At 41.5% G+C, this 19,025-nt stretch overlaps 1 protein-coding gene, 2 long non-coding RNA genes and 1 pseudogene across 6 annotated transcripts in view; 2 read left to right on the top strand and 2 right to left on the bottom strand.

The window, feature by feature from the left end:
• LOC145491557 (uncharacterized) overlaps positions 1–19,025 on the bottom strand; it is a 214,403-nt gene that overhangs the window by 104,883 nt on the left and 90,495 nt on the right. The gene's annotated exons all lie outside the window — the stretch shown is intronic.
• LOC145491509 (uncharacterized) lies at positions 477–2,764 on the top strand (annotated as a pseudogene).
• LOC145489296 (uncharacterized) lies at positions 4,807–7,700 on the bottom strand. Its single transcript, XR_014049582.1, has 4 exons — positions 6,820–7,700; positions 5,540–6,228; positions 5,215–5,331; positions 4,807–4,928 (listed from the first exon to the last, which is right to left on the bottom strand). It is a non-coding gene; the product is annotated as an uncharacterized LOC145489296 (long non-coding RNA).
• LOC145491501 (endothelin-converting enzyme homolog) overlaps positions 8,660–19,025 on the top strand; it is a 34,572-nt gene continuing 24,206 nt past the window's right edge. For 3 of the 4 annotated variants that reach the window (XM_081470745.1, XM_081470743.1, XM_081470746.1), the window contains exon 1: positions 18,070–18,436. In XM_081470745.1, the coding sequence (XP_081326871.1) occupies positions 18,262–18,436 (175 nt within the window). In that variant the 5' untranslated portion in view covers positions 18,070–18,261. Of the gene's footprint in view, positions 9,379–18,069; positions 18,437–19,025 lie in introns of those variants that run through there. The other variant, XM_081470744.1, reaches the window with a different exon arrangement.

Below are 19,025 nucleotides of genomic sequence, written 5' to 3'. Positions count from 1 at the left end.
CACGGCCCTAGTGCATTGGATACCTTTCTCCAGGCAGCGATCACAACTTCTCAGCACTGGGCACCAGTGTTCGAACCCCTTTTCTTTGGAGACGCGACAAATTTCTTTAGTAGAGACGCATTGAGGGCATTCGGTGGTTGTGCACTCTTCTTTTATCAGAAGGTCAGAAGTATCTTGCAGACAATGCATACACTGCTAGAGCTCTCGCAGTCGCTTAAGGTGAAATTGCAGTGTGGAATTGCCATCGCCCCCTGATCCTACGCAATCATTGCCGATTATCAAAACTGCCCTGTTGTCAAGAGAGGCTACGCCCATGATTTCTACTTCTTTGACAAATTTGTCGGAGAAATAGTCATGGGGAATTTCTTGGTGTTGTTTCACATAACCTAATGAATAATGCTCTCGTCCTCCTACAATTAGCATGGTATTTTGGTCAACTTGGAATCCTGTCTTTATTGCGAATCCATCTTTGGCCAAGGAGACAGGCATCAGTCTGAGGGCGTCGTTTCAGATAAGTAGAACGACATCGCTGCCTTGACTGAAGGCCATTCTCAAAAATGCGATAACGTATGCTCGGACTAACCCACTTTCATAAACATACCGTTCCTGCTCAATGGCAAGGGTAAAGGAATGTTTTTATCTTCCCAGCAGAAAGTCATGGGCTGAACCTCTCCCTCTGAGCAGCATTCGTTTTCCGGTCAACAGACTGAAAGTTCTGCAGTGACCACTAAGCTGTAATGTTTCGCAGAAGCTACGGACTACTGGGTCATGCTTAAATAGATTAGTGGGGTTTCCAATCTCATCGGCAAACTTGACTGCATTTGAAACCAGCCTGTAAAATATGTGAGATCGTGGTAGGCGGCTTGAACGCACTTCCCGATCAAGAAGGGCTGCGGTTGGGTCAAGTTCCACCTCTTAACCGCTACTGAGCAGCATTCGTGTTAACAGCAACGATTCAAGATGGCGGCAGCTAGGAGCTTCGGGTCTCCGGTCTTTGTGGCGTTTACTGTGATATTTTGTTATCTTATATTTTCTGACCTGCACCAACAGCTCACTAAGATTACTGCACGGCCATTTATGGAAAACCAGACTCCTCCATCTTCGTGCTCTGAGCGAAAAGTTGTTATTCAACTTAGTCATCTCATAAGAGCCTCTTTGGCGAAGCACGGATTCCGAAGATCTCGTGTGTGTTTTTCAAAATGGTCGAAGCATGGCCAGACAACGTTACTAGTGGCGGGACACGACCCACCCATCGACATTACTATCTACTCAGATGTGCCTACGAATCCTGGCCCACAATACGGGAATAAGATCGAGTCTTTACCTTCAAACAGTACAAAGACGAAACCAAAAGATCGGTCGCGCCATTATTCAAATTTGGTTCAAGTTCCATTGACTGCACCGGCAATTGTTTACAACAATAGACCACAGCTAACAAGGTGCTGTGTCTTGAATACCCAGTCAATTAGAAACAAAGGGCCTGACTTTGTTGACTATGTTTGTGATTCTAAAGTCGACATTGCTGTTATTACCGAAACCTGGTTGAAATCTGCTGATTCCGCTGCTAGGATTGCTGCTACACCGCCAGGATATCGGCTATTTGATCATCCTCGCCCAGACAGAAATGGTGGTGGCACTGGTATTTTGGCTCGGGACTCGCTTGTTGTTAAACAAGCTAGAGCGGGTATTTGTGATACCTTCGAGTACTCTGAGTGGATTATTGTGTCCGGCTCTGCGCGTCTCCGCCTAGTTGTCATCTACAGGCCGCCCTACTCATCAAGTCATCCGCGTACTGTGGGTATGTTCGTCACAGAATTCGCTGAGTTCCTAGAATCGGTTGTTATGACAATTGAGCCTCTTGTGCTGGCTGGTGATTTTAATATCCATGTTAATATCAAGACTGACAACGAAGCGGCTAACTTTTTAGACCTACTGTCATCGATGGGCTTACATCAGCATATTGACTTTCCTTCTCATATCTCTGGGAACACTTTGGATTTGCTGATATCCAGAACTTTGAATTCTAATCTTATACAAGATGTCCGACCTGGTACCTATTTCTCTGACCACTGTTTAGCACTTTTCACTATAAATATTTCGATACCTCAATTGTCAAGAAAGAAGGCATCTTTTAGGAAAACAAAGGCTATTGACATAACAGCATTTATGGAGGATTTGTCTGCTTCAGGTTTGTGCCAGGACCCACCATCTGAGCCTGCGAAATTGATAGACTGTTATAACACCACGCTTGCTGGATTACTCGATCGTCATGCGCCGCTAAAAACCAAAACTGTCACGGTTAGACCCCAAGTACCTTGGTACTCGGAGGAAATCCGTGAGGCTAAGAGGAGCACGCAGGCGCGCCGAAAGGAGATGGAGAACTACCAAGTCTGTCGCTGATCTCGTTTTATTCAAACGACACAAAAACCATGTTACGCATTTGCTGAAAGAAGCAAAATCAGCTTTTCTAACGGATTTTATCAGCCAGAATTCTGATAACCAAGGCAAGTTATTTCGTGCTGTGAAAAAACCTTCTAGTGGAAAAGAACTCGTTATGCTTCTCGGACTATACGGACAAATCAGCGCTTGCAAATGACATTGGGAAGTACTTTGTGCAAAAAATCAGCCGACTGCGCGAAGAGCTTGACCAGGGTTATGTCCCGAATGATCAGGGTTCTGTCATGGATGACAGTGTTGTAAATAGTGACTCTACAATTCCTCCGACTCGTATTGAAGCTTTTGAGCTATTAGCCGAGGATGATGTGCGTATGCTCATTGCGAACTCTAAATCAACATCCTATTACCTCGATCCCATACCCACGCACTTACTGAAGTCCTGTAGTGAACCACTTATTCCGGTGATCACCAACATAATTAACAGCTCGTTGGAATCGGGAATTTTTCCTGACAGCTGGAAAGAGGCCGAGGTCATACCACTGTTAAAGAAACTGGGACTCGAATCTCTCTTCAAGAACTTGCGTCCTGTAAGCAACTTGGCTTATATTTCCAAGCTCACTGAGCGCGCAGTATTCAATCAGACATACGACCACCTTGTCCGGTGCGGTCTCTATCCGCTATTACAATCGGCATATCGCCGGTATCACAGTACGGAGACAGCGTTGGTCAAAGTTGCTAATGATATTCTATTGAATATGAACTCGCAGCGTGTTACACTACTTGTCCTCTTAGACTTAAGCGCTGCTTTTGACACCGTGGACCACGCGATTTTGCTAAAACGCTTGACCACTGATTTTGGTATAGGCGGGAAGGCTTTAGAGTGGTTCTCGTCGTATTTGTCGGGACGCAGCCAGCGTGTTTTGTTTGAGGGGGCTACATCTGATAGCTTCGATCTGCGTTTTGGTGTCCCACAAGGCAGCTGTCTCGGCCCGCTTCTGTTTGTGGTTTACGCCTCCAAGCTCTTTGAGATAGTACAAGTCCACCTGCCGAATGCGCACTGCTTCGCTGACGACACGCAACTTTACTTGTCTTTTAATCCTAACAGTCTTACGGATCAAGTGAAGGCATTGGAAGCCATGGAGCGATGCATTAGTGACTTACGTAAATGGATGTACCGGGACAAATTAAAGATCAACGATGATAAGACTGAATTTCTTGTTATCGGATCGAGACAACAGTTGCTGAAAATTAATCACTGTTCAGTCCGTGTTGGCATGATCGATATTAAGCCTGTTAAGGTAGTGCGTAATCTAGGCGCCTGGTTCGACTCGCATTTTTCTATGTCGACCCATATTTCTAAGTCTTGTAGTGCGGCATTTTTCTGGTTACATAATATCAAGAGAATAAGCTACTTTCTGCCCAGGGATAAATTAGAAATGGTATTGCATGCCTTCGTTACAAGTGAAATTGATTATTGTAATGGACCTCTCTATGGACTACCGGACTGCGAAATAGCTAAATTGCAAAGAGTTCAAAACGCTTCAGCTAGGCTGCTTATGTCATGTAAAAAGTATGACCATATTACGCCCATTTTGATAAATTTACACTGGTTACCAGTAAGATATAGAATTAATTTTAAAATTTTATCACTTACTTTCAAAGCCCTCTATGGCATGGCACCAAGTTACATCATTGATTTAATTCATATTAAGACTATTACACGCTATTCGCTGCGCTCTACTGAAGGTGTTTTATTAAAGCATCCTTCGGGGAGAATGAAAAAGTCATTTGGTGACAGATCCTTCAGTGTGGCTGCGCCCACTCTGTGGAACGCTCTTCCTGTTAGCCTCCGCATGATCAAATGTATTTCCACTTTTAAGTCAAGTCTTAAAACTTATCTTTTTAAATTAGCTTTTAACATTTCTTAAATATGTATATATAATAAACGATGTAGTGTTTTGTTTTTTGTTTTTTTTTAAATTATTATTTTTACATTTTATTGTAGATTTTTAATACTTGTATAGTTTTAGGTTATTTATTGTTGTAATGCGCTTTTGATCACCTGGTATGTTAAAAAGAGCACTATAAATCAATAAATTATTATTACTGGAATCTGAGGTGGTTTCCTCTTCCGACGTGGTTGTTTTATCATCACCTGAAGTATCTGACTCATCAGAACTAAATCATTGAACGAGAAACAGCATATTAGAATTTATTTATCATTCCTTCTTTATAAATTACAGTGCAGTGAATTTCTAAAATAATTATTGCTAAATATTTATTTAACATATAAAGAAATGGAAATCGAGCAGCTACATATCGAAATCCTATGCGAAACTAGGAAATGAAATTAACACACCACAGTTTTTGTCCATTCGTGGAAGCACAAATATACTGTATATTATTTAATTACTTTTTAGTAAGCCAGGAAGTCAAAGACTTCTGCCCTTCGCCAGATGAGTTTTGCTTGCCCTGCTTTTTCTTGATCTGCCTTTCCTGTAGTCGGCTGCATCGACCATTTAAGATGTGTTCTGAAAAACAAATAAATAAATAAATAAATAGATAAACAAACAAACAAACAAACAAACAAACAGACAGACTGGTGGATCAATAAGTGTGCATCCACTATAACTAGACCCTAAATTTTAAAGAAATTAGCATGACTATCCCAAAGCTAAGCTAAGGTAAATGAGGAGCTCTGGGTTATTGCGTCTTATGGAAATAACAAAAATTTAACATATGGGCTAGTATGTGGATCTTTTTGCAGAAACGGAAAATGAAAAATGAATCAATGGAATTGACGTTGTCTTAACTTACTTTTCTCAAAGTAATCGTTGTAGTAGATACGATTTAGGTTTACGACTGTTTTGCACTTGCCGCAGGTCATTCGCATCTCATTTTGCAGGATGCAACCGGGAAACTTCTCTTCAACACCTATTGAACACACAATATTGCACGTTAAATAATGCTTTAGTTTAGTCTATTTAGTCTACAGATAGCTTCAAATACACTTATAGACTTATATATTCTTCTATAAATTTATTCAAGTGTTTCTTTTCGTAGAATTGCTGCATGGATAAGTTTTTTTTTTCTGTGGGATTAGAGGATGAAAATAAACACCACACTAACTATGTTCACTTACGTGTTTTCATATCCCGATAACCTGCCTCCTGTAGCTCATTCCTTGTCACTGGAGCGTTTGTATTGGAGGACTTGTTCACATCTCTTAGCGCTTTCTCCAGCTGGTTTTTACTCTGTGTCCTCGCTTTTTTAGCTACACGTTGTTTGGGCTGCTGATTTTGTTCTGTCTGTTTGCCATCTAAAAGGCGGGCTTTGACGTCAACTGTATAACCGAAATTCACACGGCAGGCATAATGCCAATAGTGGTTAGTCTGCGGTTCCACTATAAGCTACTATAGATTAAGTGACATCCTTCGCCTTCAATATCAGGTCCGTGTCTCTCTCAACCTAAAACGTACCTATTCAATTCTAAAATGAAATTTGAAGGCGGCATCTACTGTTAAGTGAGATAAGGAATCTGAAAACAAGAAAAAGGTGATGTAATTTCATCTCAAAATAAGCTGACTCTGCATTCGAACATCCTATTCTCTGAAAGTCAGGACATCAAAGACGGGCACTAGGCGAAAACGAAGCTATATTAAGAGGCCGGCACTGGGTCGAAAATAAGAAAATGGATTCACGTGTCAATTGTTAGCTAACTGTTGCTCGGTTAGAGTATAATTTACTCGGTTATCAACGTACCTGGCAATTCCTCTTCGGAAGAACTAGAGCTAACATGGACCTCTGCGTTTCGGCGAGGTTTTTTTACACCTGCAATTGAAAATTAACCTGCGATTAACTTACTGAGAATTCTGGATGGATTCTGGATGGAGACTGGTTGGTCTCGAACCTAATGTAAGTGACCACAACAGTTGATCTACAACAACGTAATATGCTGAGAAAGATGGTACCGCGCTTGTGAACAAAATTCAATGACCGAAGTGGAAGTTTTCGTGAGCGGGCTTAAAAATGAAGTCTAAATGACTCAGACTAATCAGATAATAAACAGTACCTGTAAAACAGTGATCGATGAAAATATAATTACGGAACAACATCCTAGCGACCGACTTGCAAAGCGTTAGGTAATATTTTAGGCAGTGTTCTCCTCGAACTTCTTCGAGCCGTAGGGGTCAGCCTCACAGTAGCACTATAAACTAAACAACAAACCAAACACTTACACAGGCGATTTTTGATGTAGCTTTTGTTGTACATTACAATGCAATTTTTGTCACGCACCTTCGAAATATACCTTCGAAGTTGCCACTTGACCGCTACAATGATGGCATCGAATTTACATCAAAAATTGCCTGTTTAAAGGCGTCTTAAAGTGCAATTTCCTAGTACAATCTAATACACACGTACCGCTTTTATGACTTTTTGCCTTTTTGTGGATTTTTTCTTTGTTTTTGGACTTCTCTTTTTTCTGTGATTTCTTTATCTTGTCTTCAGCTCTAATTTCCCTCTATCTTCTGATAAAAAATTGAAATTAAATTGAAATAAACAAATAAATAAGACAAATACTATGCTTAATGGACTCTTAATCAAATACTTAATTTGAATTAACTTTGTTTTCCAGAAAAATTAATCTTTTGAATATTAACTTTCCTTTCCTGTATACGTAGCTGGTGGTTATGATTTCCCCGCTTTCGACGCGATCGAAAGCGATCGAATGTATTGTAGTTTGAATATTTTGACCTATTTTGCCATCTTTTGCCATCTTGAGCAAACAATCCCAGCTAAAACCGCAATCAATGCAACTTGCGGCCTAGACCTTTCATAGCTAGCTATAGTAGCTTATAGTAATAGAATCGAAGCTGGGTAAATGATGAACCGCGGGACCTACCTGGCCCCCGGGGGAGGTACTTTGGGAATTTCTGGGTGGGGATGTGCCGCTGGGACCCTGGAACCCTTAGCCTATACCAGAGCTAGTTCAGCTGAATTTTGCTAACCTATACTAGAGTTAACTCCCCAAATCCCCCCATCTATCGACACTGTTGAGGCTGATTTGCGTAAATTTAAACTTGCCGATTTGATTTTTTTATATTTTTGAGTGGCAATTCCTGGTTTCCTTACTCTAGATAAAATCTTCAACCAACCAGTCAGTTTTGTGAAAAATGATGCCCTATTCTAGACCCAAACGCTCTGATTTATATACCTTATCCTAGAGTAAACTGCTTGAAAACCATACCCTTCACAGCAGCACATACCTATATAGCCCATATATGGCAGTGTCCCCCCCCCCCCCGCTCCGGGACCTGAGCAAGCATGGCGTGGTTGTTTTCGCGAGGCCGGGATTGAAGTTTTACTGATAGGCTAATAGCGAATTGTCGGCACATTGATAAATACAAATATCGATAGAGTACTTAAGTGATTCGTGCTTTCCCTTCCGATGAGAAGAAGAAGACGTTTTCCCCATCCTCCTTTTTGACGACTACCAGACAACTGGAGTTGTAAGTGACAGCGGGTCAGTCAAAAAAAAAAAAAAAAAAAAAAGGGAAACGACCAAGCGCAACCTCCTGACCGGAAATTAGGTCATGGCCAGGAAAATAATAGAGTTTATTTGGCTTTTATTGACTATTGACAAATTTTCAGATCTGATGTCTCGTACAAGGGTTTAAAACAAAACGCTCCTTTGTAAGACTTCTGTACAAGCTCATTCTAGCTCATTCTCATAACTCTCAACCAAATCTGGGGCTCGAATTTTAAGAGTCTGAACGTCTCGCGCTCGCACTTAAAACACTTTGAAGTCTCGGTCTCGCAATCTAAAAAGTCAAAATGTCTCGGGCTCGCAAAGAAAAACGCTAGTCTCGCCGTCTCGCAATGTCTCGCATTTACCATTCACCAACCCTCACTGTGTTGGTTTAGCTCAAAAGGACACCAAAAACATGGCGGCTCCATACTGGGCTCTGTAAATTTGTGCGGAACATGTCGACAAACAAATGAGCTTTGAGACAACGCCACACCTAAACCTTGGACAAGTGCCTTCTTAATTTATCTTCTATGATATCGCAATTTTCTGACTATATATCCACTGAATGGTTTGCGATTTAGTTTTTTTTTGCTTGACAGTAAATACAGCGAAACTATGCAAGCCTCCTGCTTGTGTTATAACGTAATATAATTTTTTGTCTAAAGGAAAAAAAAAAAAAAAAAAAACCTTTTACGAAACTTAAGTTAAGTAAGTATAATGATAGAGCAACTGTCGAAAATAATCAGACAATTACTTTAGTTTTGGTTTTGGTTTTACTATGGTTTGAGATTGGTTCAGTAGTCTGCTTGCCTGCGGGTAAAAACAGAAGTATATAAATATACGAATTGAGATAGAAACCGCAGTTATTGTGCGAGATACAGAGATATTCCCACAAGGACATGCAATCACACTTCGGACAGCCTCTCCTCGTATACTGTTTACGGAAAAGTTGCGTGATTGGCAAAGCTAATTGCCTTTCATTTGAACTGATTGACAAATACTTCCGCCCACGTTCTTTTGCTACACTCGAATGGATTTTTAACAATTAAAACTATACAAAAGTCTCACCTTGACGTCATGTCTCTCTACTACTGCAAACAATCAAACTTTCCGCATCGTTTACCACACGAATATTCAGCGCAAAGCGGATCTTATCAGTCGCCTTTCCACGCGCTGGGACATTTCTAGCTCATTTCTCTTACTATCAAACAACTGTCTGAAACAACTGTCTGTAATAACAGCCAGAGTTACTCCCTGCGTTAGCCTTTGGAGGAAGATGAGTGATCTTGGAAATCCAGTTGCGGATGACAGAGTAGAATTGGTCGACGACGAACAAGTTGGCATAAAATATCGGCTTCGTAAATGCGGGAAATGTCGTTTGATCGTCATTTCCCTCGTTATACTCTGTGTGATCGGTATAGTTGTCACTCTCGCGGTTATCCTTACCAGAGGTATGTGTAAAAACTTGGTTTACGTGTGATCACAGTTGTATCTGTAATGGGTACATTGTGAATGTCGTAGCTAAACATGCAAACGTTGTTTGAGTCAGTGTACTGCAGTCTACAGCCACAAAAGCCGTCGCTCTTCCAGACACGAGGCCCGGAACACGAGGTCGCTCTTCCAAACACGAGGTCACTGTGTGAAACGTTTGTTAGGTTTCGGGGCTGAATTAAGGTTACTTTAAACCTTCGCCAGGTGTCCTCCAGAAAAAAAAATTCGTACGCGCGCTGTTTTGGAGGAAACCCCCGCAAACTATGTATCAATAGAAAGGTTATAAAATGTAGAATTCGATAAAATTATATTCTTTTTTGCCGACTGCTTTCCTAAGGCGGCAGAAGCCGTTAACGCCAAAGCGACCGAGTGAAATTCTGGCGAATTAATCACAGGCGGCCCAAGCTCTCAATGTTATCGGTTTTTTTTTTTTAACCGCGCGGCCATGGGCCGAGCGCGGTTCATGGTTTACCCGTGGTTTTTTTAACCGCGCGGCCATGGGCCGAGCGCGGTTCATGGTTTACCCGTGGTTTTTTTAACCGCGCGGCCATGGGCCGAGCGCGGTTCATGGTTTACCCGTGGTTTTTTTTTTTTCGACTTCGGTGCGAGCAGACCCAAGCTTCCACTCAGCCAAATTTTGAGTCACGCAACCTGTGATGTTTACTCGCCAAAAGCTGTTGAAACAATAAATCTCATCTTTCGCGGGAATAAATTAAAAACCCAGCGCTCCTCAAAAATTATATTTTTTCACCAGAAATTTAGCTCGGAACATATACATATTTATATTTGTTTGAATCGTCGATGAAATGACCTTTTCCGGATATTTTTTCCTTCGGGGTCAACCGAAACCTCAGATTACAAAATCACGCCGAACCCACATGTTGCAAAAAAATCTCTTCAAAACCCTGACTTCGAAGCGATATAACACTTCAGCGTTAATAGCTACCACACATCGGCAGGCGGTAAATCTATTCGTTAACAATCCAACTTTATCGTGTTAAAATTTCAGCGAAATCGAACAAAACCAGAATTAATTCGAATTTTTTTGTGACCTCACTTCCCAGACTTGTCCTAACAAAGGAAGCAACGGTCGCCCATAGCAACCGAAAAACACCAACATAACAAAGCCGACGTTTCGGCCAAAAAACTCCACAATTATCGCCTGAGAGTTTAAACTTGAATGGGAACATCTTTTTCGAACCTTTTTCAACTGATTTAGACGAAAGACTGGCCTCGGCGGGCTACAAAAACGACAAAGAGAAAAAACAGAACAAGACAGCAGAACAAACCGATAATATTTCATCGCGTGGCTTTCGACACGAAAACGAAAATACAGCTTACTTCTGGATAAATTCAGCCTTAGAAGCCAGCAACTGGTCCCAAATTACTTTCTGTATCCTTACAAATGTCCTGATTTCCATCTCCGAAAGATTTTGCCCCAATTTTGAGCAAATAAACATTTCGCCGGCGGCGACCGCCATTACGGTGGCTTGCAACTAAATTAGCTAACTTAACAAAATTCTCCCGAGGGGGGGGGGATACGACAAATTTGGTGAGAATCAAAAGTAACGCCAATTTTCTGTCACGTTTTCAATCTGTGGTCACTGGAGTGACCAAAATCGATACATCGGTCGGGATAGGGTTTTTTTATATGACTTGTGTGACTACTTTGCTAGCCCTTTACTCGTGGAAAACACCAATTAAATTTAATCATGACTTTTAAGAAAGAAAGCTGTTGTTAATAGTGTTATTATTGTGTCGTTCATATCGTTCATGCCCATACATATCCCGAAGAAAGTTCTAGATTAAGACCATTACGTCATCGGAGATTTGTCAACGGCTACCACTGATGGTGCAATAATACAGTTTGTGTTGATCGAGTGATGTGATGTCTACAGTAAGAAAAAAATCGCCAATGACTGCTTTGGAATGTGCACTGCGTTCCGACGGTAGTGCTAAGCGAACTGTTAAATTTTTAAAGCGCGGTTATAAGATCTAACAGATCTTCTTGTTTTTTTCGACTTCGGTGCGAGCAGACCCAAGCTTCCACTCGGCCAAATTTTGAGTCACGCAGCCTGTGATGTTTACTCGCCAAAAGCTGTTGAAACAATAAATCTCGTCTTTCGCGGGAATAAATTAAAAACCCAGCGCTCCTCAAAAATTATATTTTTTCACCAGAAATTTAGCTCGGAACATATACATATTTATATTTGTTTGAATCGTCGATGAAATGACCTTTTCCGGATATTTTTTCCTTCGGGGTCAACCGAAACCTCAGATTACAAAATCACGCCGAACCCAAATGTTGCAAAAAAATCTCTTCAAAACCCTGACTTCGAAGCGATATAACACTTCAGCGTTAATAGCTACCACACATCGGCAGGCGGTAAATCTATTCGTTAACAATCCAACTTTATCGTGTTAAAATTTCAGCGAAATCGAACAAAACCAGAATTAATTAGAATTTTTTTGTGACCTCACTTCCCAGACTTGTCCTAACAAAGGAAGCAACGGTCGCCCATAGCAACCGAAAAACACCAACATAACAAAGCCGACGTTTCGGCCAAAAAACTCCACAATTATCGCCTGAGAGTTTAAACTTGAATGGGAACATCTTTTTCGAACCTTTTTCAACTGATTTAGACGAAAGACTGGCCTCGGCGGGCTACAAAAACGACAAAGAGAAAAAACAGAACAAGACAGCAGAACAAGCCGATAATATTTCATCGCGTGGCTTTCGACACGAAAACGAAAATACAGCTTACTTCTGGATAAATTCAGCCTTAGAAGCCAGCAACCGGTCCCAAATTACTTTCTGTATCCTTAAAAATGTCCTGATTTCCATCTCCGAAAGATTTTGTCCCAATTTTGAGCAAATAAACATTTCGCCGGGGGCGACCGCCATTACGGTGGCTTGCATACTAAATTAGCTAACTTAACAAAATTCTCCCGAGAGGGGGGGGGGGGGGGATACGACAAATTTGGTGAGAATCAAAAGTAACGCCAATTTTCTGTCACGTTTTCAATCTGTGGTCACTGGAGTGACCAAAATCGATACATCGGTCGGGATACGGTTTTTTTATGACTTGTGTGACTACTTTGCTAGCCCTTTACTCGTGGAAAACACCAATCAAATTTAATCATGACTTTTAAGAAAGAAAGCTGTTGTTAATAGTGTTATTATTGTGTCGTTGATATCGTTCATGCCCATACATATCCCGAAGAAAGTTCTAGATTAAGACCATTAAGTCATCGGAGATTTGTCAACGGCTACCACTGATGGTGCAATAATACAGTTTGTGTTGATCAAGTGATGTGATGTCTACAGTAAGAAAAGAATCATCAATGACTGCTTTGGAATGTGCACTGCGTTCCGACGGTAGTGCTAAGCGAACAGTTAAATTTTAAAAGCGCGGTTATAAGATCTAACAGATCTTCTTGTTTTTTTTATGCGAACGTTCAGGCTCACGTGACATATGGCATGTACTATTACATAACGACCGAATTTGACCACGCGAAACATGACTCACGCCTTGCAGGATATGGAGGTGTTGTGTTACAACGGTTTGAATTTATAAAGGTTTGTATGGGAATGCAACGGCTTTGCTTGAAAAGCCAATTATTCTTATATTTTGTGAATAAAGTCTACTTACCCTGTTGCTGTGTTGTATTCTTTGTTGTTTGCCAGCTCCTCGGGCCGATCTAACGCGATTTCGGCGAGTTATCGTTCTGTGGGTTTCCACTACTAAAAGAAAGACAAGGCCGGACACTGATTTCCGGAGTGCCCGCCGCTCGAAGCGAATAAATCCACTGAAAATAACCCTGCCGGCTCAATTCCTCCGTAGAATCGAAGAAGAAATGTTGAAGTTCCATGTCAGTTCACTCGCTACGCGATTCCGTCCACAACGCCTTCGCAACGATACATTTATTTTGAGATTGCTTCGCTCGTAAACCCGAAAACAGCCGCGTCACAAAAGTTAGGACACTTTCGCGGTGTTGGGTAACTATAATTAGCCCGACCGGGGGTAGTCAGCAACGATTTGTCAACGGTCAAACCAAAATGCTCCCCGGGTACCCTCGTGCTTTAGTTGTGAAACCCACAGAGGGAGTGCCCGGTTACCCGGGGAGCATTTTGGTTTGACCGTTGACAAATCGTTGCTGACTACCCCCGGTCGGGCTAATTATAGTTACCCAACACCGCGAAAGTGTCCTAACTTTTGTGACGCGGCTGTTTTCGGGTTTACGAGCGAAGCAATCTCAAAATAAATGTATCGTTGCGAAGGCGTTGTGGACGGAATCGCGTAGCGAGTGAACTGACATGGAACTTCAACATTTCTTCTTCGATTCTACGGAGGAATTGAGCCGGCAGGGTTATTTTCAGTGGATTTATTCGCTTCGAGCGGCGGGCACTCCGGAAATCAGTGTCCGGCCTTGTCTTTCTTTTAGTAGTGGAAACCCACAGAACGATAACTCGCCGAAATCGCGTTAGATCGGCCCGAGGAGCTGGCAAACAACAAAGAATACAACACAGCAACAGGGTAAGTAGACTTTATTCACAAAATATAAGAATAATTGGCTTTTCAAGCAAAGCCGTTGCATTCCCATACAAACCTTTATAAATTCAAACCGTTGTAACACAACACCTCCATATACTGCAAGGCGTGAGTCATGTTTCGCGTGGTCAAATTCGGTCGTTATGTAATAGTACATGCCATATGTCACGTGAGCCTGAACGTTCGCATAAAAAAAAAAAAAAAAAAAAAAAAAAAAACCGATAACATTGAGAGCTTGGGCCGCCTGTGGTTGATGCAAAATAACTGTGCAGTGTTAATTACAAAGCATCGATCTCTCAAAGCGTGGCAGCGTTTTCTTTCATTTCTATTGGTTAGCTTTTTATAGATCTGTCAAGTTGCACTATCGAAAAATTCGCGTAACGTGTTGCGTTAGGGACCGCCACGAGAAAAGTAGTTGAAATAAAAGAACTCACCGACACGTGTTTGTTCCGTATCTATCAGTGAATGTTCTGGCCAAATTTCAAGGAAAACCGTCGATTCTACATACCCTATTAATAAAGAGGAGGGATTCTCTCGGAAAACGAGTGCAAGTTTTCGCCTTCTAAAGATTTCTAAACATGTCACGCCTTCTCAGAGGGATATGTCAACTCAAAATGCCACCAGCCAATGAAATAACAGAACCCCTGGTAAAGCGATAGTGTTAGAGTCACGTTTTAGGCGCATACGTTTTGGGCCGGTGGTCAACAATGAAGGGCAAAACGGAGGAAAGCGATGTGCAACAAAAACAAAAAGAAACTGAGGAGCAATTGCCGAAGCGTGATTACAAAAAGGCACTCTTGACGGACATGAAATCATAAATTGAAATATATTTGATATAGGATCTCTGGATTAAGCCGTTTGCCTCAAAAAGGTCGCTGAGGAGTCCATGCCTTTTGGGGATTACGACACCTTGACGGTTTATTAACTTTTATTAAAAATCATCTTTTTCCCAATAACTCGCGCGCGTTTTAATATTTTATTTTCATTTTTTGAAAAATGTTACCTTGAATAATGAACTTTAATTTAGTTGGAAAAAAGAAACTTTGGAAAAAGTAGCCCCGCGAAGGTTTCGAGTAACCTTAAAAGTTTGATAGTAAACTCGAGAGAAATGTACATTGCCGCTTCAGTAATTGTTTCTTTCTTTCGCTTTCCTGAATTGCCGGAATGCCTTGAATTTATTATAATTCCGGTTGTCAACTGAACCATTTCTTGATCAATTTGATCAAGAAATTCGAGAAAAACAAAAAGAAGTTATTTTAAAATTCCCTTCCCTGGCAGTTCCTCTGGCTTTTTGAAGTGTGGTTTGGCAGGCATCATCCTGTATTAAACTTTCCGCAATGACCTGAAACCGCTTTCTACAACCAGCTGAAATGTGCTGAAACGAACGCATATCGGCTGCCGGTAACGTACTCAAACTCGTCTATGTGTCACACAATCGATTCTAAAGATTTCATCCCTACAAGCACCACCAAGCACCACTCCATTTTGTAAAGACAAGGATTGTTCAACATGCAAATCAAATCAGTTAAAACAATGACTAGTCCCAAGGGGAACAGTGAATTTTGTTTCCCGAGAATCTCAATGTTTCCCGAGAAGAAGTCGAGGGAAACATGTAGATAAAACAAATGGGTCAAACCGGTGGAAAACAAATAATCACTTTATTGACAAATGACGTCCAACAGCGGTCAACATTTCGCTGGTAACAGTGAACTGTTTCCCATTTGACGTCATAATGCCCGCTCATGGCATTTGGCGGGAAACAGTTTCATTGTTAGATGTCATGAGACCATGAATGAGCGCGCTGTAGCGCGAAAATGCCAGCTATATAACAACTTCTCTTGTTGCGCTAACAAACGATTTGACTATGAAATGTTCACTCCACCTCCATCGCATCCCCTTCCTGGCATGCTCACGATAGCGGCAGCGAATAAGATTCTAAAAGAATTGCGAGCTCATGATCTAATGGCCGTGGATAAGAGCCGGAACATGGAACATTCTGGAACATTTCGGAACATCCCGGAACATCAAAAAATTATATTATGAGAAAAATGTGTAAAATTAAATAAAGAAATAACTCAACAAGAAAATTAAAGGAAAAAAAAAACTAATTAAAAATAAAATATACTGGTGTCCTCGGGCCAGTATAATGCCACCTTACAGGCAACAAAGTGCGGTAACTTGTCGTTCGGTGTCTTTTAAATGATGGTTCGAGTGGGAGAAAATACCCTTCCTCTTCCATAAATCGCCCCTTAGCTGTATAAAACAAGCAAGTTCCGTCTGGCAAATTAATAACTCATCAGTACTCGAGTAATTCGAATTAGTTTAGACAAGGAACTAATGCGGAACAAGGGGAATTGAAAACAGTGTCCGCTAGTAGAGGTGTCCGCTTACGAGAGTGTCCGTTAGTGGAGAGTTGACTGTATACGGATTGAGATAGAAGCTGCAGCTATTGTGCGAGATACAGAGATATTGCCACAAGGACATGCAATCACACTTCGTACAGCCTCTCGTATACTGTGTACAAATGACGTCACGAAAATTTAACCCCCTGTGCGACCGGCGACGTATGGAACAACGGCGCTCGTGAGCAGTAATCAGCGATTAATTTCGCAATTTGATGGTCTCTCTAGCTCAAAATGTCGGAGAAAGCCCACGACATGCACCTTGGAATAATAATAATAACAATAATAATACAGAGTTTGAAGGAGGGCGGAAAAATATGATGGGCTTCTCTTGTATGAAAGCTGTTTATGAACACACTGATCCTTACCACCATAGCACAGGCGGCCCAGACGTTGAATACGATTAATACGTGACATTATGCTGTTGGCGATTGCGTTACAATTGTAACCGTTTATCAGACAATGTATGGGAATGCTTCGAAAATTACTCTAAATGTTACGTGTAGAAAATAATTTGAATAAAATGGCTTACCTTGTGCTTGCATTGCGTTATTTTGATGTGTCTGGGTTCCTGGAGGTGGTTTAGAGCCATTTAGGCGAGTTTACTGGCGGTTTGCTTCCCCTAAAGAGAAACGAAAGGCGGGCGACCCACTGGCCCGACGGCCCGCACTCAAAGCTTCGTAAATTCCACAAAAATGGTCTAATCTAATCAAAATTGCCTCATGGCAACCGTCGATGTCGAAGGCAACAGCATAATGTCACGTGTTAATCGTATTCAATGTCTGGGCCGCCTGTGCTCCATAGCAGAAAAAAAAAAATTATTATTTTACCTGACATCCAGGTGTATCATTAAAGCCAGCAAGCCAACAAAGAAATACCATAAAGAAATACCGTAGATCCGATCCGATTCGTTGCCTTGCCGTGATAAAACGGGCCCGCCCTTCCCTCGCATATAAAAAACAGTTTCAGCCAAAGCTACTTATGTTACACGTATCGCGCCGAACTTGCATAGCAATGAAATATGTGCAGTTAAGGGGAGTTAAGGTCTGCTCACAGTCGTAGATTTGTTTATGTGATAGGATAAATGGTTCTATTAAAATCTAGGTCCTCCAAATTGCTTAGTACACCTGAAGTCTGCTATGAATTTGGAAGCGCTAGCTCAGGGATATATAATAATAACGTCCTCCTGTTCTATCGTGCTATTCGTTTGAGCGGACACTCGGGTCGTCAAATTTGGGAATTTCTGGCAATAAGTCAGCTCGAATAAGTCTCCTCTTCAAGACCAGGATAAACAGCAGATAAGTTTCTTCGTTATACGTTTCTCTGTTGTTCTGATCGGCTAGTCGCAACCGCGGCGCTAAAAGTTCTCCACTTCCAATTCCTGAAGGTTTTGCCGGGTTTTGGCGGGATCTGTCTGACTGTCACTGCAGCTTTATACGATCCTCGTGCAATTTGTGAGATTTAATTAAGGCTCTTTCCTGTACACCTTGAATCCGTTTTACATTACCCACAGTGGCAGTGTTTGCTTTATAATGAAAAACCTAGACTGATCTAGAATACAACGCGCCCATACAAAACCTTTTATCGGACTGTAATTCTTGTCGTGTTTTGTCATGTGGGGGGTCTCTGGTGAAGTAATCTATGTTTAGAAGCTGTGCGCGACGCTCTTACATTTCAACCGATTGACAGCTACTTCCGCTCACGTTCCTTTGCTGCACCCGAATGTAACCTTGAGATTTTATTGTGACGTCACCAAACTTTCTGCCAAAAGCAGCTAAAAGCGGATCATTCCACGCGCTGGGACATCTCCAGCTCATTTCTCTTACTATCAGACAACTGTCCGTTATAACAGCCAGAGTTACTGGGCTGCGTTAACCTTTGGAGGAAGATGAGTGATCTTGGAAATCCAGTTGCGGATGACAGAGTAGAATTGGTCGACGACGAACAAGTTGGCATAAAATATCGGCTTCGTAAATGCGGGAAATGTCGTTTGATCGTCATTTCCCTCGTTATACTCTGTGTAATCGGTGCAGCTGTCGCTCTTGCGGTTATCCTTACCAGAGGTATGTGTAATAACTTGGTTTATGTCTGATCACAGTTGCACTGTAATGTATACATTGTGAATGTTGTTGCTAAACATGCAAACGTTGTTGAATCAGTGCGCTGCACTCTACAACCACAAAAGCCGTCGCTCTTCCAAACACGAGATCGCTGTGTAAAAAGTTTGTTAGGCTTCGGGGGGCTGAACGTTTGATAGTAAACTCGAGAGAAATATAATTGCCGTTTCAGTAATAGTTTCTTTGTTTCGCTTTCGTGAACAGAACTGCCGGAATTTATTGAATTTACGATAATTCTGGTTGTCAATTGAACCATTTCTTGATCAATTTGATCAAGAAATTCGAAAAAAACAACCAAAACAAAAAGCAAAACACAACAAAAAAACGAGAAGTTATTTTGAATTCCCTTCCCAAGCAGTTCCCTAGGCTTTTTAAAGTGTGGTTTCGTCGTCATCTTTCCTGTAACTGCTTTTAATACAGCACGTCACGGTGGTACCGTTTTTTCCGCAGTGACCTGAAAGCGCTTTCGACAACCAGCTGAAATGTGTTGAAACGAACACATATCAGCCGCTGGTAACGTACTCCATCGAACTCG

The sequence above is a fragment of the Orbicella franksi genome, chromosome 6 (genome assembly GCF_964199315.1).
Source record: "Orbicella franksi chromosome 6, jaOrbFran1.1, whole genome shotgun sequence".
In the NCBI taxonomy this organism is placed as follows: Eukaryota; Metazoa; Cnidaria; class Anthozoa; order Scleractinia; family Merulinidae; genus Orbicella; species Orbicella franksi.
This window is presented reverse-complemented; position numbering and strand designations above follow the sequence as displayed.